This window comes from Anneissia japonica, unplaced genomic scaffold, assembly GCF_011630105.1.
Source record: "Anneissia japonica isolate Jap-2015-1 unplaced genomic scaffold, ASM1163010v1 scaffold287754_len4335492_cov202, whole genome shotgun sequence".
Classification (NCBI taxonomy): domain Eukaryota; kingdom Metazoa; phylum Echinodermata; class Crinoidea; order Comatulida; family Comatulidae; genus Anneissia; species Anneissia japonica.
The window spans coordinates 4,277,583-4,305,381 of record NW_022705543.1 but is presented as its reverse complement, the minus strand read 5'-3'; the positions used below and the strand labels follow the sequence as shown (position 1 = coordinate 4,305,381).

The 27,799-nt window shown below is 33.8% G+C and overlaps 1 protein-coding gene across 1 annotated transcript; it reads left to right on the top strand.

Annotated features, from left to right (window-relative positions):
• On the top strand, positions 1-27,799 carry LOC117105865. Its single transcript, XM_033247178.1, has 4 exons — positions 1-188; positions 1,479-1,908; positions 21,020-21,099; positions 27,611-27,799. The coding sequence occupies exons 2-4, from the start codon at positions 1,551-1,553 to the stop codon at positions 27,797-27,799; spliced, it is 627 nt and encodes a 208-aa protein (XP_033103069.1). The 5' UTR covers positions 1-188; positions 1,479-1,550.

Here is a 27,799-nt window from a genome sequence, read left to right as displayed (position 1 = left end):
ACTATTGAAAACACAGCGGGATCCCGTCTCCGGAAGCTTGTGTGAAAGGCGCTGTTTATATATGCGCAGCTAGCTTTAAGCCTTGCTTTAAGCTCGCCCTAGCAGACGGCAGTGGCTATAGCTAAACTAAAGCGATAATAAAAGGCTGAGTTGGCGTGCAGAAGGAAGGATCGGTTTTCTGTACCAGGGTAAGAATATCTTGTTTTCGATTGTTTCTCGTTTACTTTCACACACAAAGACTTAAAATAGAGATTGATAGATGTAAATGAAATTACGTTTCGTAGGTAGAAACGTAGATTTAATCGTTGAAATGTTGTTTTCGCAGACTGGCTATCGTTTGCTTAACACGGTGCTTAGCGCCAGGCTTAATGGTGAAATCGTCCTCCAGTCGTTGTCTCTGTTAAACATGGCGTTGTTTCAGTTTTCGTGTCATTAAATGGCAATTCTTGTGGTGATTTTCCTGGCAACAGTTCATGTTATTTTCTATGATGCCTTCCTTCTTATAAATTATAAATTGAATTCATGTATCGGTGTCACCACACGTTTTTAAAACGATCACATATTTAGGCCAGTGAGTTCGAAGCTAGGCCTCTTGACAGTTGAGATACGTCGTTGAATGTGAAGTGACACTCTTTTTAATCAAGATCAAGGCATTGATTCTGTAGGAATACTATTCCCGATCAAATTTTCCAGATTTTAAACAGAGGCAAAAAGTTAAAAATATTAACAAATTTTTCTCCGATAATATGAAAACATTAAGTATTAAAATGTACATTATAATTTATATACAACTGATGATGATAAGGTCCAAGTATAGTACTAGTAGGCGAGAGTGTTTTAATTTTAATTTGAATGTATTGCAGTATTTGGTAATCTGTATGATTAACAATACTTAAAATAGTTGGAGTGGGCTTCAGCCCAATGTACTGACCAAGGTGTAAGCAAGATAAAGTTTAACACGTTGACTGCCAGACCTTGTTTTAGGTTTTTTCATATGCATACTTTTAAAAAATTTTATCTAGTCATAGGCTGTTTTATCAAAAAGGAGTTACCAATAAATTGGCGGGGAAATATTAAAGGACAAGTAAACTCATTGCTGGCATTGGAACAGCATTTTTTATTGTCTCTGCCAAGTGCGAGTTTTCTTGTCACTTTTTACATTGGTTGGTATGTGTGGCGCCCCCACAAACATACATACGTTATTTGTACATTTCGTCTATGTGTATCTTTCCCGAACTACCAGCCGTTACTCTGTGGCTCTACAATGTGTAATAAAGAAGTAATAAACACTAGAGAGTTGTTGTCTCGATGTTGATGAGTGTAGTCGTCCTTAACGCCCTCAGAAACACCCTGTGGGACGAGTATACTCGTCTCTGGCAGTGAACGTGTAAAATTTTTCAAAATTTTATGAGCATTTTCTTATACAACAACGACACATATTTATCAGTGTTGATATTAAATATTTTTATTATTTGTAGGTTTTATGAATACACAATCTGAGGAACAATATAAAACACGGAAATTTTCTGGGTAGCTGTGGATAGCATACTATGCCAGTGTCATCATCTTCATTGAATGTTACAAAAGCAAGTGTTGGGATTTTAGAAAAGCCTTCGCCATTCTGTGTACGTGAACAAACGCGTTACTCAAATAATTCGGAAGTTAGTCAGTATGCACACTGTGAAATAACCAATCACAGGGACTTGGTAGACTTAGCGACACGCAACACGCAAGACCCGATGTATGGTCGTGGTAGCACAGTGACAACAACGAGTCCAAGGACTTCTCCATCTTATCTAAGTCTTCATAGGAATAATATAGGGCTTGCAAGCCCAACTGAGTCGGGACCTACGCGTTCTCCAGGTTACGATTTACGGGAGACCAGCGCTAGAAGAAGGTCGCATCAAGGTATGTGAAATTTTTAAAAATCTAATTAGTAATTATAAGCATTTCAGAGTTGGTGTTTGAGATCTTTGGGTCCGCACAAAGCGCTGACCCCAGAGCCTCACTGCTGTTCTTGTTACCAGAACATAAAAAGCGTCCAGCATCGCCAGTTTTGAACGGATGTGCAGAAATTTTTGTACACATAAACTAGAGGTGATTTCTAACAAACGTTACGTTGGACCCCAGGGTAACCCCCACACCTACAAAAACATGGGTTTCAGCAAGGACTGTACATTACTACCATTACCACTAATAGGGCATGTCGCATGGATGGCACGGTCGGCTAAGGATGTGCTCTAAAGAACTTAAAGTTGTGCGTTCAAATCGCGTCATGGTATTCAATTTTGTTCCCCAATTTTAAGAAATTTTATTTTTTTCAATTTTAAGATACAGTACAGACAGGAATTATCGCTATATATATCTGCGCGTAACCTCTCGTATTTTGCTTGTAGGTTACGTTTTGAACGTAGCTACGAACCACTACGAAGGTCATTGTTATTTTAATTAGCTTTGCAACCTTCGTAGGCTGGATCGTCGGGCTGATAAACAATGCGTAAACAATATTGAAATATAGTTTACCGGCTTTCAACACTTAAACAATGTTGCAATTTACTAATAAACAATGTTAGAACTTATTGTTTTGTTATTTCCTACCTTATTATTAGATCGATTATGCTTTAAAACTGTGTTTAGTGTGATAGCTAGGTAACCTAGTGGGCCGTCAGTATGTTTGAATTTTGATCGGCCTATATTTTCCCATAGAGGAGGACAGCAGACAGTAATTTATACTGGTTAACTTTCCAATTTAGAGAATTTTGATCTGATATTATTGTTCTTTCTTCTTTTAAATAATAATACTGATGACAAATCATGTACAAAAATTATTATGATCTCTACTTAAAGATCACATTGTTTATTGTTTACCATAATTTGAAGCAGAACCTGCTAATCGATCCAATACTAATGGAACTATAGAAATCACTACCTTGCCAAAGTAAGGCTAGTCATGCTAAACCGCATTTTCTTCGTTTTTTACTCACTGTCGCTCACAGCTTTTCAACATTTGCCACGAGGTTAACCTTTAACACACTTTACTGTGTTCTGATTGGCGCGCACTCTGTCCGATTCTGGATTTTTGGGGTTGACAAGATGAATTGGCATTTTGCCAAGTTTTATTTTCCATTGGGTTTTCCATGTGACATTCGGTAATTTTACAATCAACGGACGTTAACTCTCTATATATTTATTATTTATCTTACTAAATCAAGACTACAAAATATTATTTGATGAACAATCTTTTCACATGTGTATATTGTCATTGAGGGCATCCTTTTTTAACAGTTAAAAGAGGTAAAATAATTATAAATAAAAAATAGGCTAGGCTAATTAATTAAAAATATAATACAGCAGTACAAATAAGTTCCTGTCGACTCGTGGACAGCAAGTGGAAGAGGAGACTCCCATGAAGTCAATTGTACGTTTTTCTTATTGAAAAACAGGTCCATACTTTAAATTAACAGTCTAAACTTGTGCTTGTCATTCACAAATTATCAAGCAATATTTGTTTATTCCAGTAAGCTACAGCAGTCTTTCTGCACATACAAATAAACAACATACTTCTGCTTCGTAGGTTCGCTTCGCGTAGCCTTGCTATTTTGTGGCGGTACTGTATCTTAATTTTGTACAAATAAACATTTTAATATATTTTTTGTACAAATAAACATTCTAATTATTTAAAATTTCTATCTTATTAGCTCTTCCAAAAAACCCAATATAGTAACTTTTGCATGTACGGTACCATATTTAAGTGTGGTGGACCGTGCAGGTGAGCGGTCACACCCTTGTTTTTTTAAAATGCTTGACAATAACCAATGATACATGGAATTTAAATCGGGAAAATTAGCTTGTTTTTAGATTACCATCCCCCCACACCTCTTTTTCCTTTTTTTATTCTCTTCTTTTTTCTCTCTTTTCGAAAGTTGAATCTGGTCCCTCGTTCCCACAGGATCTTCCCTGCTTTTAAATATAATGTGATAGCATCTGTCAACAACATACAATTTTGAACACTGCTAGTAATCTATGTTAAAAAATTCCAATTGATAATAATAGGGAGTTTTCGTAAGCGTACGATAACGAATACGGTTACGTCATCAAATTTTAGACAACCCTTTCCCTGCAGTAGCATATCTGTAACAACGTAGGCATTCATGCTTTTTGCATGAATCAAGGATCATACAACATATTGTCAAGAATGTTTTAGGCATGAATGACGCTAATGATTATGATGTATTCATTATTCTTTTCGTGAAGTTGCGAATCTCCCAAATCTCACATGCAACAACACCAATTACAGTACAATGTTACGATGTTAAAATATATTTAAGGATAATTTACAATTTGTTTAATAAGCATTGAACATTTTTTGATGATTATTTTGAACTTATATATTTATTAAATAAGTTTTATATAAGTTTTATTAATCAATAATAATAATATTTCATATCTTTTTTATTAATATGTTTTACATATAAAATATCATTTATTTTACCAGTAAAACAATAAAAAAAAAGTATGGCTGGCTGGTCAAATTGCCCAAAAGCAACACAAAGCTACTGTCACGGGGCTCTTCTTGCAGCAAATAAAGAACATTAAATACATTCGAGTAGAAGATTTACAATATAATAAATGACTATTACTTTTTAGCAATATGTGTTCTATTCAATTGATGATTCAGCCTTTGGTATCCATGGAAAATTGAGGCACATAGGGAGCCAATATCATGGGATGTTCTATTATGAACATTGACAACAAGAATTTTACTCAGTACATTCCATTGTACATTATAATCAGAATACCAGAATACATTGTATAGTTACTGGTTACTGGTTACAGTCAACTTACTATTCTCAATGTGCAGAACTACTCCCTCTTCCATATTGAAAATAATCCTTAGTAAACAGAGGTAACCAAATTACACAACACAGTATTGCTTTGGGCTTCCAATGAATAGATTGATGGTTTGAGGTCGAGGCTGGCGACTTGTTGGTGTCATTCTGCAAGCCATTTTAAAACTATTGTACATTGTTCCTTTTACCAAGAACAAGTAAAATGGACACCACGCAATACCCCCTCTCTTGATGTCATGTTTAACTGCAAGTGTTCCACCAACCACTATTCAATACCATACTACTTAAGGTCAACAATCATTAATACATTGTACAGAAAATAATTGTGAGGTACTGTATTCTACATATTAATTTCTAAATTAAATTGATTAAACTGATTTAATCAACTATGTTCAGTGGGGATTTCTAAATAATTAGTGTTTCCTGACCCAGAGATGGTTTGCAGAGGGATGTTTGGTTTGGTAATTTGCTAAAACCAGTGTGCAGTATTTAGTTGGTTTTAATAACAACAAATATATTGCAGAAGAAAATAAATTCATTCAAATTTTATATTGCAATTGATTTGAATTTAATGAAATTAATTTAATTTAAGATATGTTTTGTATGATGTAGTACTGTACTTTCTGTTCAGTTTAATTTTGAATTAGAATGATAATTGTACACCGAACGTTACATGTTTGTACTCTGTCTGGAAGCCTTACAGCTGCTTTCTGATTTAAAATTAACATTTGCAGTGCGCCAGTATTTTTCTGAAATTATGCTCATGACGCAGCGACAAATGTTTCTGTAACTTCGTTTTTCATGAAGATTTAATAAATGAAATTCCCACAGGATTGGACCATAGAGTGCTTGTTTACAAGCTTCACAACCCCCTACAGAGCGATAACTCCCTTGTAAGGATATTAAGGGTATTGCTAAACCCCGCAAACCTAAAAAAAAACAGTGCAAACCCCATCCAAACCTTGTGATAGTGATTGAATCATGTAGTGTAGGACTCACTTGGTATCTCGGTACCCGATATTAATGCCTCTATCTCAAACACATTGTCTGGTTCCTTTAGCCATTGTTGGACATGATATCGTACTTACTTACATTGTACTGTCACTGGTCTTTTAAGTTCTACCAAAAATATACTCTTTTCCATCATTGACTGGTTTTGATAGAATTAGTTTACTGCTGCTTTGTCGCTGAGAGCAAACTTTTTATAACTTGTATCCCAGTGTGGACTTCGAGTATTCCCCAAGTCAGAGGAAACCTGGAACTCGTCAGGGGCATTTCCCTTTTCAGGTCATACCGCACAACGCATCTGCTGATTAAGTATGAGTTGTTACAAACATACGATGAACACTTACCGATAAATCGAGCTTTGAATACGGTAGTTAACGTCTTTGTTATAATGATAGAGGATGCATTCATTTTCTTATTGGTGGGAGCAGTATTGAAAAGTTTCCTTGCATTTAAATTGGAAAATCAAGTCCTATTGATTCTTTTTGAGTTTTTGGAGGATAAAAAATTTGTTGAACATTGTATTATTTAACCTCTCCTGTGGTCTCATCATTTTCCTCATCTCATTGTGAGGGAGGGTGAATGCATATGAAAGCTATACATACTGTGAGTGTACAGTTTATCTATTTAATACAGTATGTTTCATGTAGACTTAATTTATGTTCATCCTGCTTGTAAATTTCTGATAAACATGGTACAGTATTTCTAACATAGGCACACCTGTGACACCCCTGTTGTTTTACATAGTGTGGACTACTGTATGCAGATAAACTTGAATATTGAATTTGTATAAATGTTCAAGATGCGTCTTCCTTTCGACTGATTTAATTCCCGTTGGATTTCAAATCATTTTAAACAAAATATGATAAGTCATCGAGAAGGTGAAAAGGGGCTAGTTGATTCATAGAAAAAGTCTGCCAGTTGTGTTGAAATTGGGTCATAACATAAGAATAAATTATAAAATTAGTTTTGACTTTTTTTCTAAAACAAGTAGTTCATAGTTACTGTTCAACTGAACATGTGGTTGTTCCAATATAGTACTGTGAGAACAAGATATGATATTACTGGTAATGACATCAGCTATTTTATGCTGATCGAGTAATCAGATCAAATTTTCAAGGATTTAGACTCATCATAATGGTGTAGCAAAAACCAAAACTAAAATGTTTTGTGCAAAGTGTTTGGTGTTCATCATATAGACGAGTAAACTCATTCAACTACAGTACATAGTAGGCCTTCCCAGCAACATAAATCGTTGACACTGAATGGCACACACACTATTCTTTGTATGGTCATGTTGTGTTGCTGACCCCAACACTCTCGTTCATCATCGTAAACATGTGCGCTCAATCCGATGACCCTTGCGTTGGTAGTTGTTTGTTCTGGTTAGGTTTATTACATTAATATAGTAATTATTATACCAGAAATGGAAGAAAATATCGAACTATTAATAAATTATTACAACAAACTTGATTATATTAGGAAAAATATACATTATCATCACTTTTTAAAACGTGCACAATTTTTTTACCGTAATAATAGGTCGATGATGATGCCATGATGGGGCAAAGACCATTCGTAAAATGGACGTTTTACTGTACTGTCCTACCTGCTGTACTGTGTTTAAAATGCTTTTATTAAAATTACCTTTGCAAGGAAATACTCCCTGCAATCATTGACATTTTGGGTACTGGTACTGGTACTTGTAGCCGTCTGATTTCAGACATTCAGCAGCCATTGACATTATGTTGGTGTTAAAAGACTGCATATTGTGATGAGTGACCTGTGTACAAACAATTACAAAACACAAAAAATAGGGAAAACTAAATGCTATTCATTTATTTATTTATTTATTTGGTGTGACAATCTTATTCTGAGGGTGTACAGTAGGCATTTTTTTGAACCAGTAAAATTTTGCCCAGACTTGGTGTTCATAATTTGTTTGCTGATTTCAGGCTCTAAATGTTCTTATTTTGTTCTTATTTTTACACACTTCAAACCTATAAAATTATAACCTACAGCAGTATATTACTATACTGTATCACATAGGGTTTTACATAGTTGGATCTAAATGCAAATATGGTACTATAAGGTATATTGTTTTTTCTACAGTATTTAAAAAAAATAAAAACCTCATTTGATATTTTACCTCAGTCTCAATTTGTTCTTATTTTGTTCTTAATTTTTTAAGCAGCCTCAGTGTTCCTCAAAAAAGAAGTGTATAGTGTTAAGCTCTGTCCAGAATAATATCAAATTTTCATTGACAAAAAACATTTGTATGCCCATATATAGTCATGATGTGACTATATATAGTTATGATGTGATATCACCATGACCATATTTAGGCATATCACATGTTTTTGTGTAATGAAATGTGATAGTCTGGTCAAGGCTTTAAAGGATATTAAGACTAATACATGGTTAGAATTTATGCGAGAAGAAAACATTCATGTGTTTTAGGAAAACACAGACAGTATTGTGCTCACAATTCAACTTTCCAACCATTATAAACATAAGGCTTCTAAGTTCTAGTCACTTTCTCTGTTGATATTTTGATGAACTGTAGTCAACGGAATTTGGATATTTTGGCACATTCCTTTACAATTTTACGAAACAAACTAACAACGTGCCACCTCCAGTTTTGCCTCTATAAACTTGTTATAACAATTTGTATCATATCTAATTTCTATCCCCATGTCATACTTATTGATTTTGTAAAAATAAATTTGAATTTTGTTAATAAACCCAAGTGTGGTATTAAGCAATCAAATGTGTGAGGTTTTGCACCTTAAATCCCATTGATTTTGACTCTGATAAATATGTTCATACAGTAAATAAAGTAAATTTGCAATCGAAAATAAAAATAATTATCATTGAAATGAAGACAAAAAATAAAGCAAAGATGTTTTAGCATAATTTATCATTCATGATAAATTAGCATGAAATAGCACAGTATTCATACTATATTACTGTACATTTCAAATAGAATTAGCCAAGTACAGTAGTTATATCTTAGCCTATGCAATGATAAGTTTTTTAAATGTCATTTTCAGTTGTTCAGATAGAAACTTTCACAGCAGTTTTCGTGACTTTTCTGTGACAGGGCTGATAAGGCTTTGGCCCACTGCCAAGGTTTGGGTTTAAGGTGTTCTACATGCAGTGATCAGCTCATTCTGCTGTTACCATTCAAATTTATATTACATTTCAAACGTTTTGTGCGAGTTATTTTACTTTATTGGAGTTTGTTTATACAACAGTTAAATGAAATGTGTGAAGAGGGTAAGTGACCACCAAGATCAAGCCAAATCCGTGAATACTTACCAAAATATACTGACTCATTCATTCGTTTCATAAATATGTAAATGTTTTATAATAATTATTTTGTTTTTGATACAGATGATTTTAAGTACTTTATTGTTGTATAACAAACCATTTGTGGTGGGAAACACGAAGAACATGTGTCTGTTTTAAAAAATGTTGATTTATTTCTCAACTGTATGTAGATTATTATTATACTGTAGCACACATACTTAAAATATAATTTTTTTCCCCCAAAAAGTTCCAAACTTAAGTATTTGGTTTATTGAAAATGTTGATAGTTTAAATATTATATTGGAAAACGTCTGCTTACAATAAAAATAAATGTTACAACATTTGTCCACATTAATAGATCAAAATTTCAATTAAATGAAGTGTTTGTTTATAATATTAATCAACAGACATTAGAATTTTAGGATACAGGGTGAAAAATGTATGATAATAATAACATAATATTCATTTTCATAAAACAAGGTACTGTAATTATCAAATAAATTTCACTCTTGTCTTCATTAACATATTGTAGGTTGTTCTGACAACCAAATGGAAATTATATTTTTTTATACACTGTTTTATTCTCGGTGTAATTTCATGATACTGTAGAAGTCTTTGTTTTGCTGTTATTGTTCATGTACATAGGTGTTGCATTATTCACTATATAAAGTCAGGTTGATCGAAGCTAGTGAAGTCATTTGGTCGATGTTTTTAAACCTGGGAACTTGACATATGTACTAGGCTGGTGTGTTTGTCTCCCTGAGGTGTAGCTGAAGCGGTTTGCTCAATGCTGGCTTGCTCATTGTTTCATTAAACAAAAGGCTCATTATGCGTGCAAAGTTAGCATAGCTTCAACAAAAGCTAACTGATCGTACCAACCTGTTTTAAATGCTTTAACATAGGCATGCTTCACCATTGCATTTATTTTAAAATGTATGCTTTACTTATGTAACTGATATTTACATTAGCTGGCAGATACATAAGGCCTACGACTAAATATTCTTGTCCTAGGTTTTGAACAGGTTGGTCTAGGAGAAGTTTGTTGTTATCATTATATTTTGATGTACTGTATGTCAAAAACTGCATCAATGCATTTAAGTCTTGAAATTCCAGAAGCGGTCCAACATGTTCAGTTCTTCTGTGTATGTTGTTTCATATAAAACTTTTTATTCAAATCCTATCAGAAGCCCCTCACATCACAGTTCTGTGGTCATGACATTTCTGAAATTACGCTTTTCCTAAGCCACTGGCAGCAGAAACTGCATTACACTGTATGTTGCAGTTTAAAACCAAGTTTAAAGGTAGTGAATGTATAAACATACTGTACTGGCTACAAGAGTATAAAATGACAAAGTACAGGGGGCTGTTACAATTTATGTTCAATCAATCAATGGATTTATAACGTGCATAATACAGCTGTCTATATGCCAACAAAAATGTTGTTATTCATAGCATGAATATTATAATTAATTTTCCTCTAAAATTATAACATAAAAGTTTATATCCGAAAAAAAGAAGAAAAATGACTAATTGATGTTTACAAGATTAGAGGACTTTAAGGGAACAGTGACGCAGTTCCAACTTCCCAAATTGAAGATTCTACTTAAAGATTTACATGCTTACAGCATGAAAACACATTTAGAGTGACCAAGAAAGAAACCCTATGCCTATTAAATAGTTAAATAGTTAGCACCTAAATATTAATATAATTAAAGTATAATAATTAATATATGCTAATATTTGCATACATGGTGGTATGTCTATCATCTCTATTATTATTTTTTTCGATGTCCTCCATACCACCACTTCCCCATTCCACGAATCTACTCAAGTTGAACTGCACTTTTTAGCAACAATGCAGTGATACATTGATGTATTTTTTAGTAGCCCATTAAAAAATTATTGTGTCTTTGACATTTGTAAATGGTTGAAAATGTTTTAAGAGTCTTATTCATTAAATTGATTGATTTAACATCAACAAAATATAAAGTACTATAACCTAGGACGATGAACATTCAGGTTTAAAAAGTGATGCAAGAGTTTTTTTTATACTTTCACAGAAAGACTAAAGTTGAACTAAAAATCTCAAATTAAAAAAATATAGTAAAGCAGTTTATTATTTTAAATAAAAATGACACAATAATGTGTATTCTTATCACAAAATACTGTAAAATAAAATAGAGGAATGTTATTAACTACTTAAAATAAAATGAAAATGAAACGACTTTTAAAAAACATTCTATAGGAACTTTAGCCCAGACTTATTATTTGAGGGTCTGATGAAGAAACTCTCTGGAGTTCATTTTTCCGACATGGACGATTCATGCCAAATTTCAATGTTTTGAAAAAAGTTTTGCACAAATATCATTAGCCTATAGTGAACCACAGTATCCAGCTGCCAAATTGTAAATACTTTTGAGGGGGAGGAACTGGAGAGAAAACTTTTTTTTGGGGGGGAGAGAGGAGGGAGAATGGGGAGGCATATTTTATGTATACATATAGGAACTGATAGAAAAGGAGAAACATCCATTCAGTTTCTTAAAAATAACTTTGAAAATATTTCTTGAACAATGTTTAAAAATGTTCTTTCTCCAGAGCCTAGCTTTAAAAAGGCTGCAGCCACACGGTAGTGACACAGATTGGAAAGGGTTAAATGAATACTGTATATTTGGCCAAATCTATGTATGCAGAGAACGTAGAACGCAAGGTAGGACGGTCACACATGAGTGATTCCGTTCTAGCGTCGCGTCGTCGCACAAATCGAAAGCCCTATTAAGCTGACCCTGCCCAATTCCCTGCTTGTAGGTTGTATCATGCATGCTGTGACCCTTCCCATTCCAAGCTTGTAGGTTGTGTCATGCATGCTGTGATTCTTCCCATTCCAAGCTTGTAGGTTGTATCATGCATGCTGTGACCCTTCCCATTCCATGCTTGTAGGTTGTATCATGCATGCTATGACCCTTCCCACTCCACGCTTGTCGGTAATTGTGTCATGCATGCTATGACTCTTCCCACTCCCGGTTGTATCATGCATGCTGTGACCCTTCCCACTCCAAGCTTGTACTGTAGGTTGTATCATGCATGCTGTGACCCTTCCCATTCCAAGCTTTTAGGTTGTATCATGCATGCTATGATCCTTCCCATTCCCTGCTTGTAGGTTGTATCATGCATGCTGTGACCCTTCCCATTCCATGCTTGTAGGTTGTATCATGCATGCTATGATCCTCCACTCCATGCTTGTCGGTTGTGTCATGCATGCTGGGATTCTTCCCATTCCTAGCTTGTAGGTTGTATCATGCATGCTGTGACCCTTCCCATTCCATGCTTGTAGGTTGTATCATGCATGCTATGACCCTTCCCACTCCACGTTTGTCGGTTGTGTCATGCATGCTGTGACCCTTCCCATTCCAAGCTTGTAGGTTGTATCATGCATGCTGTGACCCTTCCCATTCCAAGCTTGTAGGTTGTATCATGCATGTTGTGACTCTTCCCATTCCAAGCTTGTAGATTGTAACATGCATGCTGTGACCCTTCCCATTCCATGCTTGTCGGTTGTGTCATGCATGCTGTGACCCTTCCCATTCCAAGCTTGTAGGCTGTATCATGCATGCTATGACCCTTCCCATTCCATGCTTGTCGGTTGTGTCAAGCATGCTGTGACCCCTCCCATTCCAAGCTTGTAGGTTGTATCATGCATGCTCTGTTGCTTCTTATTATATTGACCGTGTTGATTGATTATATATTGAATCAATAATATTTGCTGAATAAATTACTCATACTGTAAAATCATTGTTGTCAGTGTGATGTATAAAATCTTAATTTGAGCGGTTCTTTGCTTTTGACAGATCAGTTTTCATAATAGTCTTTGTTCTGCTTCACAGGTGTCTTCTTTTGTTCTCTACACAGGTGCCTTTTGTTCTGTTGTCTGCAAAGTAGGGTTTTTTATTACAGGTGCAGATAATTTGAATATCATATGTATTTTTTTGTTCAGTGACTATAGATTATTTATTACACATTGATTGAATTAAGAGTATTAAAGATAACCTTTTCATCATGCCATCCACTTAAAACATTAATAGGCTTCTCCCACTATCATATCAATTCTTATCAATATATTATCTCATTTGTTTCTCTTTCCTATCATATAGGAATTTGTGTTTTCCTGAAAATGGTTTGTATTTAAGCATAAACTTTTTTTTATCAAAAGGTCAATTGGTGGTTGAGCATCACAAACCTCCAAAGATCTTCCCTCCAAATGATAAAGCTTCTCATCATTATCAGGCCATCGTCAGTTGTGATATTCAACTAGCGTGTATGGCCAACTCTATCTTTAAAAGCTGCTTGAGGTTGTCAAACTAAAAATATTAATTTGCTCATCTGAAATTTCATTAAATATAATGTAGGGTGACCTCATATTTTTCAGTATTAATCTAACATTTAATTTTTAAAATATTATCATTGTATGTGTTATGATAAAAGATTTTGTCATTCAGTCATTATGCATTGGATAAATCAACATCAGAAATAGTTCTATTCATCAATTTGTTTATATTTGTCTGTGAACTCATGAATTTGCCATGTTTGCCAGAAACTTGATGTCAGCTTGTGGAGTGGGTAGCAAACAATGCTTTGCTTTTTGCAGGCATGCATAATTCTAAGGTTCCCTTTGAACAAAGCATGTAGAAAGTAAAATACAGAATAACAATTGTAGTTCTCTACCTGTAAAGTGAAACTGTATCCATGTCCAAGAATTATAGCATGCATGGTACTTGTGCATTAATCATCTGTTTTGTTGGTCTTCTTAGTATTGAGAGACAAAGAATGTACTTAACTGTATACCAGTAATTCTGTGCATCATCAATATCTGGCTCATTACTTTTTCTGTACTTGTTTGGCTATTCGGAAAATTTTAAATCACTCGGCATACTGTTTGATCTCAGCAGAAGAGATTGTAGCCAAAAACAGTTTAGTCTGTAATGACTTTTCTGATTTTAAATAATTAACATATTTGAATCAGATTTTCTGAAATTCAGCCATTGTACAACCAATATGCCACGTAATATTTATGATCCTAACAGATCATTGTCTGTAGATTATGGATTTCCATCACTTGTGAATAAAATAGAAATAAATATTAATAAATAATAATTTGACTGTTGGTGGCTATAAATGTTAAAGTGGTGGCACTGTATGCATGTTCCCAGGCACTACGAATGTTGCGCATAAATTTAAAGCATTTTTTTTTCTAAAGAAACATCATACAGTATTTTCTTGAGTTTTTATCGACATACAAAGTCATATAGATAACTGCAACAAGTTTACCCATTTATACTGGTTTCTTTGCGGCCTTTTCTGAGGCTGACCTATACCAAGATATAAGGCATTAGTAATTATCAAGAAATTTTGTACTTACTTGAAATGGGTAATACTTAGTTCATATAGCATCATCACACATTCCATTTGACAAAAAAAAATGAGAAAAAAAACCCCTGAATCGATGAAATAATAGGTAGCTTCTAATAGTATCATGGAGTTATGAAATTATAATACAATGCTTTTAGGTACTTGTAAATTTAGCACTTTACTTTGTTCCATGGCTTAATATTCAATTAGTAATTATATATTGGGTCAATGTTAACCTATACAAAGCTGTCTATGAAATAAAATTGGTAATTGGTAACAGTTAAAACCACATATTGCCAATGGCTTATCATGTTCAGACAGTGATTTGTGTGTACATTTTAACTGTCTAGGCTAGGGCTTGTCCTTCAACCTGGTGTTGTAACCTGCCCTAGAACTTTTAAAATTAGTTAGTTAAATTTATGAGACAGTTGAATTGATTGAGCAGTTATAATTTTTTCAAAGGAGTTATATACCTGCATCTACTTTCCACTCTGTTAGGTAACGTTGGACTGGTTATAGCAGTCAGTAACTGTCAGTGTTAGCAAGGATTTGGAAGGCTAATAAAAATACCTTGTGGTTTTGTGAGAGGGCATTTTAATACAAGCATCTTTGCTTTCTTGGTTGGATATGGTGAACTTTCATCTTGCTAATTTACAAATTATAGAAATTTACATCTGTAATTACAAGAAATTTAGTCTAAAATGTATAAAAGTCTATAGAAAAGGCTGTAAAGGTTGTCACAACACATACAAGTACAGTAGGTATCACAACCAAAAATTTTAAGTCCCTATTCTGTTAAATTTGATTTGTTTGTCAGTTGCATCTCAGAAAATGAAACAAAAAACACTTTAAATTTTTTAAATTGGTTGAGCAGTTTAGATTATATGAGCAGTTAAAGTCGTCTTCAAGGTAACTTGGACTTAGTCAAATTTCTGTAATATACAGAAATGATCAAAAAGTCATATAAATATCCTTTAAAACAAAAAATACACAAGAAACCATCTGAAATTCCATTTAGCCATTGTCCATGACATTTATTGCCAATATCCCATAAAAAATACTGCATATGATGCTTTATATCTCAAATATGCTTTACCAAAATACGTATTTTGTTAAAAATCGATAAAAACTGTCGGCAGGGAAATCGTAAAATATGATCAAATGTCACATTTTGGCCAGGCATAACTTTAAAACTAAACAAAGAAAATGCATGAAACTTTGCAAACTTACTAACATCTATGAGAGAGTGAGTCTAATCTTTTTCACAAAATAATTCATAATATATTTTAAGTTTTTCACAAAATAATTCATAATATATTTTAAGATATGTGCCTTTTCAATATGCAAATTAGGTAAATATAACCAATGTCCGAGAGAGAAAAATGCCAAAAAGGTAAAATAAAATTAAAGTGCTTCAAATTGTAGTTAGATTTACTCATAAAATGAATATAATGATATATAAAGTGATTATAGTGATATTTAAATTATATATATATATATACAGTACAGACAGGAAATATCGCTTCGTATCTGCGCATAACCTCTCGTAGCCTGCTCGTAGGTACCGTTTGGAACGTAGCTACGAACCACTACGAAGGTCATTGTTATTTTAATTAGCTTTGCAATGATCGTAGGCTGGATCGTCGGGCTGATAATCAATGCGTAAACAATTTTGAAATATAGTTTACCAGCTTTCAACACGTAAGAACTGCAACCTGTATAGAAACTGAATATAAATAATGGTATTATTATTATATAGATAACATAATATTAGCAAAAAATATATACTGTCTCTTATACACATCTAGATGTGTATAAGAGACAGGTTATCAGTTTTGTGGTTATGCAGTGTATGTCCGTTGTGATACCTAATACCAGTAATCACAATCAACATAATGCTACCTTAGCAGGTCTAGATAGACCTATGCATGAGGCTATTTATGCTATGCACTAACAGTTAACAAGTATCCATAGTTCATAAGCCGAAATTGGCTGGTCTCTGTTTTAATTTAAGAGTGTGAATAAAGATACACACAATTGACTAAAGGAGAGTTCAGGATGTTTATATTTTAAGAGGTAGATCATGGATTAAAAATTATAATGAGATAATGTTGAATAAATGAACACAATGCTTAAAAGCTGAAAGTCTATCACTTCCTTCTTGACATCTTTTAGATCAAAGTTTAGATTTTGGTTTCATTCCATCTCCTCAGAGGTTAGTATAAAATGCAAGCACGCTGTACATGTGGATGCTAATGTCAGCCGAGACCGGGCTGAATTTTGGCTACTTTTACTGCATGGGTTGAATCTTCATATCGGCAAGTCATGAAACAGTAGTCCTACTGTATTACAACAGTCAGTAATTGATGTATCACACTTGACACTGTATTAACCTTATGCGTTATATAACAGCCAATTAAAAAAGAATAGTTCTGGATGTTTCCGTTTTCAACAAGCATTGGAGAATGAATTTGGGCTTGAAATTAGGACAAGAAAAAGAGTCAAATTTTGGGAAAAGTAGCTGAACACAAAGGAATTAACTCATGAAAGCACATATAGGTCTCTATGATATGCGCTCTATAAGTCGACCATTATTATTATTATGATTATTATGAAAGAACTAAAGATACAAAAGTGATCAAAAGGATATCATTATTTTGTTTCTTTAGATAAAAGTTCTTAATATTGTCATATTTTGACTTGATTAATCATCATTATGGAACCAGTTTTTTTTTAGGTGCCCACCTTCAGTTTTAAGAGTCCTGGGTTCAATACTAGCCAATGGCACCAGTTGATAGTTTTAATGAATCATTTATATACACTATTTTCAAGGTGTACCTTGGTCATACCATCCATATATTTTATATCATTTATCTTGTGTTACACGGGAAAGATAGACAACAAACAATCCACTTAGTCTAAGCTTTTCTTTGCGCAAAATGATGTAGGTAGAATTTCATTTATATTGAATTTTCGGGTTTCACCAAAGCCAGGTGACCTCGGTTAAAGTGCACTTTGTCAGCCTGTTGTATTGTGTTTGCAGGTGCAGCGGTGTAGTGTCATAGCTATATGTGTTGTGATTCAAAGGGCTATGGTCTACAGCCAGTGAGCCAAAGCTAAGCACTACAATAAATCAATGTACCTAAATAAGATATTTATGAAGCATAGGTTTAGCATTTACTTTCAATGCCCTAGCATTTACATGTAATACAAGAGTGGAATTCTGGCCTCAAACGGCTTGCGATTAAGGCTCGAGTTTAAAGTTGTATTTGGATAATAATTTCATTGAAGAGTAATCATTTAGGTCAGCCAGAATGTGATGTCCTGCACATAAAAAAAAGCCAAACTGTATTGTTCCTAAACTAAAGTCATGGTGTAATAAGCCAACTTGAAACGGTTCATTCATTATTTATAGCCATCTCTGCAATGCCAGGCAAAAAAATTGATTTTAAAACAATATCTTTTTAATAATCATTAAAGTTTAAATTCACAAGGTTTTTTCATTATTATTTGTCATATTCTACAGTATATACTGTAACTAACATTAGACAACAGTCTATATATTAAGTTGCATATTGAATTTTTAAATGTTAAGAGCAGTTTTGCCTCAAATGTAATTTCCGTGAAGACAAATAAATCTGATTCTGATTTGCAGTTGGTGCTTTCACATCAAACATCGAGGAGCAAATACCATTATCATTGTAGAAACCATTAAAGTAAAGCTTAGTATGCATTTACCGACTGTGTCACCAAACCTGAAGTTAAGATTCAACAGAAGAAAGTTAAAATGAAATTATTTTGTGTGCAGATGGAGGTACTGGGCATAGTTACTACTAGTTGGAATTATGCTTTATGAACATCCAACGAGAACCCCTTCCCATTATGCGTGTAGCTTCCCAAGAGCGAATGAAAGTTCCATTATGCTTCATCATTGCCTGTGTTCAGAAAATTACTTTGTCAATCTTTTATAAATTCGCAGCAGTGTAAACGGGGAAGAGCAACGGCATTAGTGGTGCTGTCGCCAATGATCCTATTCAATCAATGTTTTAATACATATCTGCTTGTAGAAAATCTCTGGGGTTTTTTGTTATGATCGAGATCATTGTTATGAAAAAAATGTCAGCTGTTTTGCAATAAATGCAGAATAGATGAAGCTACCTCGTACTTAAATGAAAGAGTATGACATATATAATCATGTATCATAAATATGTACAGTGTGCCAATATTGTGTAAAATGAGAAATAGCTTAGAAAACATAACTCAAAAATATAAAGGTACTTTAGAGTTGTATGACTTAATACTAGCATGATACTAGCATCCTCAGTATTTGATTGCAGGTGCTGAAGAACAAAACAATGTCAAAATAAGGTTTAACGAGTATTTCACAAAAACTTAGCATTTATAACAATATCAACAATAAATAAAAAATAATTATATGGAATTAAGACATCCACTGCTGCTTTAAAAAAGAACGCTCAATTTGATTTGTTTTTGTATCCCAAACCATATTTTGATTTTACCTGTGGTACTCACACTTGTGAGCTTTCGTGACAAAATGAGTCTTGCGGTACACCAGGTCAATTTGATATATTTAAAAAAATATATCTGAAGTGATATTTTGACAAAAATTGGATTTCAATTTTTCTGATAAGTTTATTATGTATATTTCACATTAGCAAAAGTTCCAAGTTGAATTACCTTAGGTAATCATGTTGTTGAGGCACATTTTGTAAAGCTATTTTTCAGAATTGATAGGAAAACCAACACAAAATTTCTCAGTTGTTTATCTTTAGAGGCAATTTTAAGTATGTTTTTAGACATTTGAACTTTAAAATGATCTTACTCCAGTTTTACTTAACCTAGGAATATGATTCAAACATGTAGGATTTAGTACTGTACAAAGATACTTTCTATATATTAACCTACAGTATATATATCAGGATGAAAATTTAGGCAAAAAGAAACATGCATTGGTAGAGCTCTGTTTAAGTTGGATGGATGATAAAAGACAACAAAGTTGAAGCCATTTCTATGAAGGGTTAGTGACACAGTGGCCTGATGAAGCCAGGTGTATGACTGACCATACATCACCATGACACTGTCATAGCAACAATGTAGCAATGACTGGACATCATCATTATAGTGTGCTTAGCAATGATTACTATCATTATGCAAAATAGATAATTTTTGAAGTAAAAAGAGAATAGTCTTCAATCAGTCTGCCGTCGCTCTATTTGAATGATTTCTGGCTGTTTAAGATGATTTTTTTTTTATGAGCATCAAATCAACAATATTCATATGTATTTTTGAAAACGAGTTCAACTTTTGAGAACTAGGAAGAAGAGATACTGGTAATTGACAAAAGATATTGTAGGGGAACTAAATACTGGAATGAAACTAGGAATATAATATAAAACTACATTTATTTTCTCTTTGTGCTCCATATACCAACATTCTGTACTAACTGATAGCTTATTAAGTTTATGTTCTTGGTTACCTTAAGATAATAGAGATTTTAGAATAACAATACATAAGCTTGGCAAATGAGCATTGATCCTAATGTGAAATTGTTATGTAAACAAAATGTGATTGTAACTTTCTATTTAAACTTCCTCCTATTTCAACTGCCTACTGGATAATTAATGAAAATTCACAGGTGCACATACTGTTACTGTTTAATTTGGAATTGGAACACAGTGTAAACACAGTCTAAGAATAAACAACATGAAGCGAACCAATTTAAAAAAAAAACAAAAAAACACTATGATAAAGTTTATCTTCATCATTAATAGGAACACTTTGTATTTAAATTCATATGATGAATATTCATGAACAATATTTAATGCAGATAAGCTTTGAGTAAACTTTGAATGACCTCATGGGCAACCCATTATTATTATTAAGCACACCACAGTTCCTTTTGATTTTAAGTTGTCTATGATGTGTAAGTACTGGAGGATATATTGATATAGGCTAACTTGTGCTATACAAAATTTTATACCTATGATATGATTATATGTTTGTGAAACAGCATACCTACCATCCACTGATGTTGCTAAGAATAACATAAGCCTCGTTCTCACGAGAGCCCTAGTATCCGGATAGCACTAACCGTTAGCAGTATCCGGATACCGCTAACGGTTACTAAGCGCTATCGGTTAGCAAGTTGAGCGTGTTTCTATCATCAACCAATCACACGTACCCATTTACAATTTCCAGTTTCTTATTGGCCAGTGATTTGATCATCATATTTTTGGTATCCGGATCGGGATTTTCTCGGATGGACGCACGGGAGCTAACGGTTAGCAGGATCCAGATCCTTCCAACCGTTAGCTCATAGAACATAGCCTAATTATACAATTTTCGTGAAATCTTGTGTGATTGCACATTGGTAATGTAGGCCTTCTCAGTACATTTGACTCAATTTATTTTGTTTTTTGATTTTCTAGAATCATTTGGTAGTCAGCAGAGTCAACGTTCACCATCTGTTGTGGTAACAGGTTCGCTTGCTGAAAACAGTGAAAACAAGGTTTGTAACTTTTCAATCAACTTGTTCATTTATGCTGGTTCACATTCAAGTTGACATAATAATACATTTTAAGCCAGCTTGTTCATCCTCTTTAAAATATAAATATCATATATAATTAGGTAGTTATATGTAGAGTATGCCCTATGTGACGAACTTAGTGTAACATGCAACAGTTATTGCAGTGGTTGTGGTTCAGGCTGCTATCCTTGAGGCCAGTATCAAGTCTCAGCTGTGAATATTTTCATTGGGAAAAACTTGCGTTTGTTTCTCTAAGATGAGCACTTGGGGGTAGGCCTCTGTATCCTACTTGCAGCATGGACTTGATATTCCCAGGCTGCAGATCTGTTGTTTGATACCTATTATTGTAGATTTAACTATCATACTTTTTTTATAACACTGAGACTGAAATTGAACAAAATAAGAACTTTGATCTTAAAATCAGCAAAAGAATAAGGATGCCGAGCCTTGGCAAAATTTTACTGGTTCTTATAAAAAGAAGCGTATTTATTTATTGTGTTGAATTAACTTTGGATAAAAATGCTTGTGTTTTGCTGAACTTGAAATGGATCCAGTTAAATGCATAGGTTGCTGTAGCTGCTGTACCAATTACTGTAGATTACCGAGGCTGAAATTGCTTAAAAATTAAAAACAAAATAAGAATATTTGAGCTGAAAATCAGCAAAAAATATGTAGGTTACTGTAGCTGCCGGCCTTAAGTACAGTAAAATGGCCAACTGTCAAGGATCATGACCAACTGTCCAGCATCTGACGAAGCATCGTGGTCAACAGTAAGGGTCACCCGTCACATACAATGCGTCATACGGTATAGTGATGCCCAAGGAAACTCCATATTGATATTCAGAAATGTTTTAATTAATAATGAAAGTATGTAGTTAAGCATTATGATCTTTAATTCAGTACTGAAGCTGGTCATAAAGACATTTTTGTCTTTAGTGATACTTTTTTTTTAAGTGGCTTTGCAAACTTTTTTTAAGGACCATCAGAGGAGGGCGAAAATAAAATTTTGTTTTCATATTTAAGAAATGGTTGTGCCAGAATTCATCAAGACAGAAGAGAAAATAAAAATAAATGAGTAGGAAGAAATACACATTTTAATTTTAGAGATTTCAATACAGCAACAGGCTTAATAAAAATAAAGATAAACATTTGTTTTTTTTCTGAAATTTCCATGTTTTTCTGAAATTTCCATTTTTTTTTATAGTGGAAGTTGGAATAAATTGGCTAAAAATAAAATGTTATTTTTTATTCAAAATCATTATTGGTGGGCAAAGGGTTCTCTAAAGGTATAAAAACAGTTTTGCCTTATAGACTAGGGAAGCATGCACTCTGTAAGTAAACATGAACCTGTGTTGGAAGGTATTGAATAACATCATAAATAAATGTATTATTTTATCCTTGCAGGTACTGGTATTGGCAAATTTTTATACCCTAATAAATGTTAGAAAACAAAGAAATACAAAACCATTAATAGCAAGATAAATTTTTTTTTATTTCCTAAAAATGTGTTAATTGCTCAGCTGTTCGGAATAAATTTGGCTTGAAGAAAAAAAAAACTGAATAATCCACAAGGGAGATGGCCTTGTGGAACACTAGGGGAAGTAATATAAATAGATAAATTAAATCATTTGTTGATGCCATTGCCAGTAGTGTTGGATTGAATATTTAACATCATCAAATACAGTACCAATAAATTAAGTGCACAGCAAGAAAATTTGTGATATTCATTACCTGAGATAAATATAATTTATGAAGTAAGTTGGAGAAGTAAGGATGTTTGAACAATTTAAATTGGCTCAATAGGAATAAATGATCTATAGAACATGTTTAATTGGAACTAATCAGGGTAAGCAGTAGGCGTACTCTTAAACGCAAGGGGAATTAGTAACTTAGGTGTACTGTAAACATAATGGGGATCACTGATCAGTAGGTTTTAGTTTTTGTGAGGTTTTTACTTTCTTTCAGGGCTGCGGACGGCTCTCTGAATTTTCGTTAGATTCAGAAGAATTGAGACCCCTGTAATATAGGGTGATTGTACGTGTCGTAATAATGAGCCTTTTTTCTGTATAATTTGCATCATTGCCTTTGTTTCATAATGTTGAATCACTAGGCTGTATTTTTGTGGGACACATTATAGCATAAGCCTATCTGTAGGCCTTCCTGAAGTCTGTTGGCTCAACTGAGCTGATAAAACACAGCTTAGCTCTCTATGCATTTCCTTCATAAACTCTTGTTCATGACTCAGCCAGAGGACAAAGCCCTATTGACCTCTCATGATATAAGTCCTGTGTACCTTTAAGTATGTGCTTTTAATATGTATTAGTCTGTGTACCTCTCTTGATATCAATGTGTACATTTAATCATGTGCTTTTAATACACTAGTCCCTGTGTACTTCTCTAGATAAGCCTTGTGTACCATGAAGGATGTGCTTTTAACATACTAGTCTCTATGCACCTTAACTAACCAACCTATGTGCAGTTTTTTTAGTCACATGTCCCATTGATATACTGTAAAACCAGGAAATTTCGCGCGCATTAATCTTAGCCATTCGCGAAAGTTTCATGCCACGAATAATTTTCAGTTCACATACATGTTTGAAGTAAGTATTGGAGAGCGCAAAAGATTGGTAGTATACTACTGTATCTGATCATCGTGAATGTCGATCGGATCGGTAAAATTAGCTGACGTTCGTGCTTCTGCCAACTTGTGTACTGTACTTCGAAACAAAAGCAGGAATAGAGTAGGTTGATTGTCAGTCCTGATTGGTATGCGTGGGAATCAGGTCATGCTTTGACGCGCGCACTTGTTCAAACGACAAATAACCTTTGTTGTTTGCGCTAAGGATCTGTCGGTATTACATAAAGGCTGCTATCGTATTTTCGTTAAAATTAAATACCAACATCGAGTTTTATTGTATGGTCGTTTATTATGTACGGTATATTGTAGTATGAACACTGTATTTTCATTAACAATAAACTATAAATCTGTAATTGTCTTCTTAGATAGCTTCTAAGGTTCCCTCGTACGATACGGAATTTAACAGTACAATATTTTATCAATGACGAAATGAACACAAAATAGTAAAACTCGCATGTTTCTTGTTTTTTTTTTTCACTATCGCTGGACAGCTTCCACCGCTCACCGCGCAGGTAAGTGTACTGTACGTGGGACAAGTTGTTTATAAAAATTGGGATGGTAACATTAAGCCCTACTGAAGAGAAAAGCCATACCGTTATCTTAGGAAATGTCAATCTAATTGTTCGCGCGTGTTTCACTTGCGGTAACCTTATCGGTATCCTATGTGGTGCCGATAGTATGCGCATTTCGCTAGCTGACAGTAGAAGCTTTGTGGCGCCGCCAGTACGTGCATTTCGTTAGATAACAGTGAAGCTTATTCCCACGATCGGTCTAGACTGGAAAAGTACCAGTATTGGAAGTATGCCAATGTTGTTACTGCAGTACAGAATACAGAAAACGATCAATTTAAAAGACACAATATGTCTAAGTTACATTTATTTGTGTACATATAAACACATTTTTCCTCCAAATTATGGCAGAAATTTTGACAGAACAGTGAAGATAAGTAAATAATTTTGACTTTTGTATTTCAATTATTAGTATTCTCTGGATTAAGGAATAAAAATTTTGTACTCTATTTTTGCAATTCGCGAAAGTTTTATGTTGCGAAAACGACCGAAATTGGTGATTCTCGAAAGTTTCAGGCCGCGAAAGTTTCTGGTTTTACAGTATATCTTTGTGCTAATTTAATACATGCTTTTGTGTCCCTTTATAGATCTTTGTGTCCCTTAAATAGCGTTTGAGTACCTCTAATACATAGATCTCCCTTTTAATAATATAGATGTTAGTCTCTCTTTAATAACTGCTATATGAAGCTTTATTGCATTTTGCCCCTGTGTACCTTTCATATTAGCTTTTTGGCTCTTTTTATCATATTTACGTTAAATATTATGAGTGCACTATGGACTGCAGGAAATATTCAGTATACAAATGACATACAACAAGAAAATACAAATGATCAAAAAACATAACTGGAACACATAAAGAGTAACCTTAAATATCAATGTTAGTAGTGGTTAATACGTTTAGAAATTGAGACGACGAACATGGAAAAGGCAAGTATTTCGGAAGCTTGCTCGACATCAATGTTGGTTTAAATCAAATTCTCACTCAGACTTTAAGTAGCTGAACCCAAGTCTCTCCGCAAATAGGCCCTGTGTACACTCCCTTGATTCTGTTTACTGTGAAGAATAGTTATATAGGTTAGCCCTACATTCTAGTTCACCCTAAAGCCACTGTGTACATCCATGATGATCATGCACCTAGGGATACCGGTAATAGCATCACATGAAGCAATACTTCCGAGAGTGTAGTTGTAAAAATTAGTTCATTCACGCATTTTTCGTAACCATGAGGCTCACATAGTATTTATCATTGAGTATAACTGTGTACATGCCTTCTATGTGAAACTATGGCTTTATGATAGATAGTGCAAATTATACTTAGATGTCAATTATTGGCCTGTGACCTTTCATACTGCCCTCTTTTAATATTGCCTCTGGTGTTGAAGATGATGATTCAAACAGACAGATTATTATATACTTTTTCAAAATGTACTATGTTTTAAATTTCTTTTTTGATTGAGTGCTTGTGTACATTATTATTTATCAGATGAAAATGTAATAAAACCACAAAATTATATGTAATTGAATACTTTATACTTACAGATATTTAAAAAAAATAAGAATGAATAATAAAACAGATATGAAAATAAGTAATAATGTTGGAAGATATTCTTTTAAAGTAATAAATGCTTCAAAAGAAGGTATTTCAGGTATTAAGTTTTGAGAAGTAAAGTGAAGCGTGGCTACTAATTTCTATTTTTGGATTTGCCCAATTATTTAATGATAATTTACTTGTTTTTTTTTCCACCCAGCAATTTTTTTACACACATTTATCAAAGATTTGCTTCATTTTGTATCAAATAACTGTCACAAAAATCGTTGCCAGATATTATGCTGTCATGTGACTTGAAATGATACTGCATAGTTCGGTTAGCATTACCTGAACTCTGCCCACAGTTTCGTTAGTGATCTGCCTGACCAATCTACTTGATACATTTCTACATAAGTACATGGATGGCTTTGCTGTAAAATTACGACATAAATTCCAGAATGTTACATTTTTTTAATGTAGTTTTTCTCAAGAAATACCTAAACTCTTTTGGCAACTATGTCTTCGTAAACTTAATTTAAAGTGGCCGTCTTGTGGGCAGTACATTCAGTATATCACAATCAATCAGGAACATAGGGCTCAGGATATTATGTTTTTACAATAAGTCTATACTAGTGTATATTCTCATATTGGAGCATCGGCCTCACAGCACATATACATTGCTCATGAGACATGGATATGCTGAATGCACTGATTCTCATGACATATTTTGCCTGCAACAGGCCTCTTGAAATAGATACTTCACTGTTGCAAGCCTCATGGCATGGCATTGATACTTCCCAGCATTTGGCCTTTTGTTTCCACTCACATCACATTATACTTCCCTGCAATGGTACTCATGTCATGGATATTTCCCTGCATCAGGCCCATTACATGGGTACAATTGCCGCAGCATTCCTTACAGCACAGATCTTCATTAGGCCTCCATTCATGGGAACTTGCTGCAACAAGCCTAGATACTTCCCTGCATTGGGCCTCATTACATACAATCTTTGCTTTGAGCTTCATAGCATACACATATCAGTGTGCCCCATCCTTCCTTCTGACACAACATTTTTTCACGCTCAACAGGTGAATGTGATTCAACAGATACACAATGTACTAATATCTATAATAGCGACAGACCTTTTCATCCTGGGAAAGTACATCTTTAAAATCAAATTAAGCCAAAGAAAACTGTTCCAAATATATAGAAACATCTCCAAACACACTAATAACCTGTACATGTTATACTGGTTCTCTTTCATTTTCTTTATATTTTTTATATATATTTAGTTTGTGTATTGACCTGATGTTTTCACTTCTGACTCATTTTCCTTTGAATTCTGTCAATGATTATCCACATTAAGTCTGTTCGCATCGGAAATGCATTTAGCAACTCACAAACCTATTTCTTTTTTATTCTTGGCAAAGGCAAGCATTTGATTTCACCTATTCATGTCTTTGGGATCTTATGAAGTTGAAGATTAGGCCTATTTTCTTTAGTTTTAACTAGTTTTGTGACTTCCCTATTAAGAACAATGGAAATGGCCATCTTATCCATCTATTAAATCTTGATGTAAATATTTATTTATTTATTATATTTATTTACCAAATGTATTTAGCTTCCTTTTCATGATCAATTATGCTCAAAGGCGCTTAACAATGTGAAAATAATGATCAGAGATTTTTTTTAATGTATTTTAATCTTTTACAGTACATACTGTATACAATAACAGAATTAGATCTTATCATATTTAGAGTGATAAAACAGTAGCACTGAGATGTTACCAAGCGAAGACAGAGACATTAAAAAGTTGCAGACGCTATGAAATGAGCTATACAGAAAAAAATACAAGACTTATTGAAGAAATAGCACCAGTAGCAACGAGAGGGGACAGCCAGAGAAAGTGCCTGGGGCAAGTGACTCAGGCACAGGGGCCAGGCTAA

Bases quoted from the DNA above. Each gene is read 5' to 3' on its own strand.
- LOC117105865 (XM_033247178.1), top strand. From the start codon at position 1,551: ATGCCAGTGTCATCATCTTCATTGAATGTTACAAAAGCAAGTGTTGGG. The intron at 1,909-21,019 runs GTATGTGAAATT...TTGATTTTCTAG, and splicing joins TAGAAGAAGGTCGCATCAAG to AATCATTTGGTAGTCAGCAG. The intron at 21,100-27,610 runs GTTTGTAACTTT...TATCATATTTAG, and splicing joins CTGAAAACAGTGAAAACAAG to AGTGATAAAACAGTAGCACT.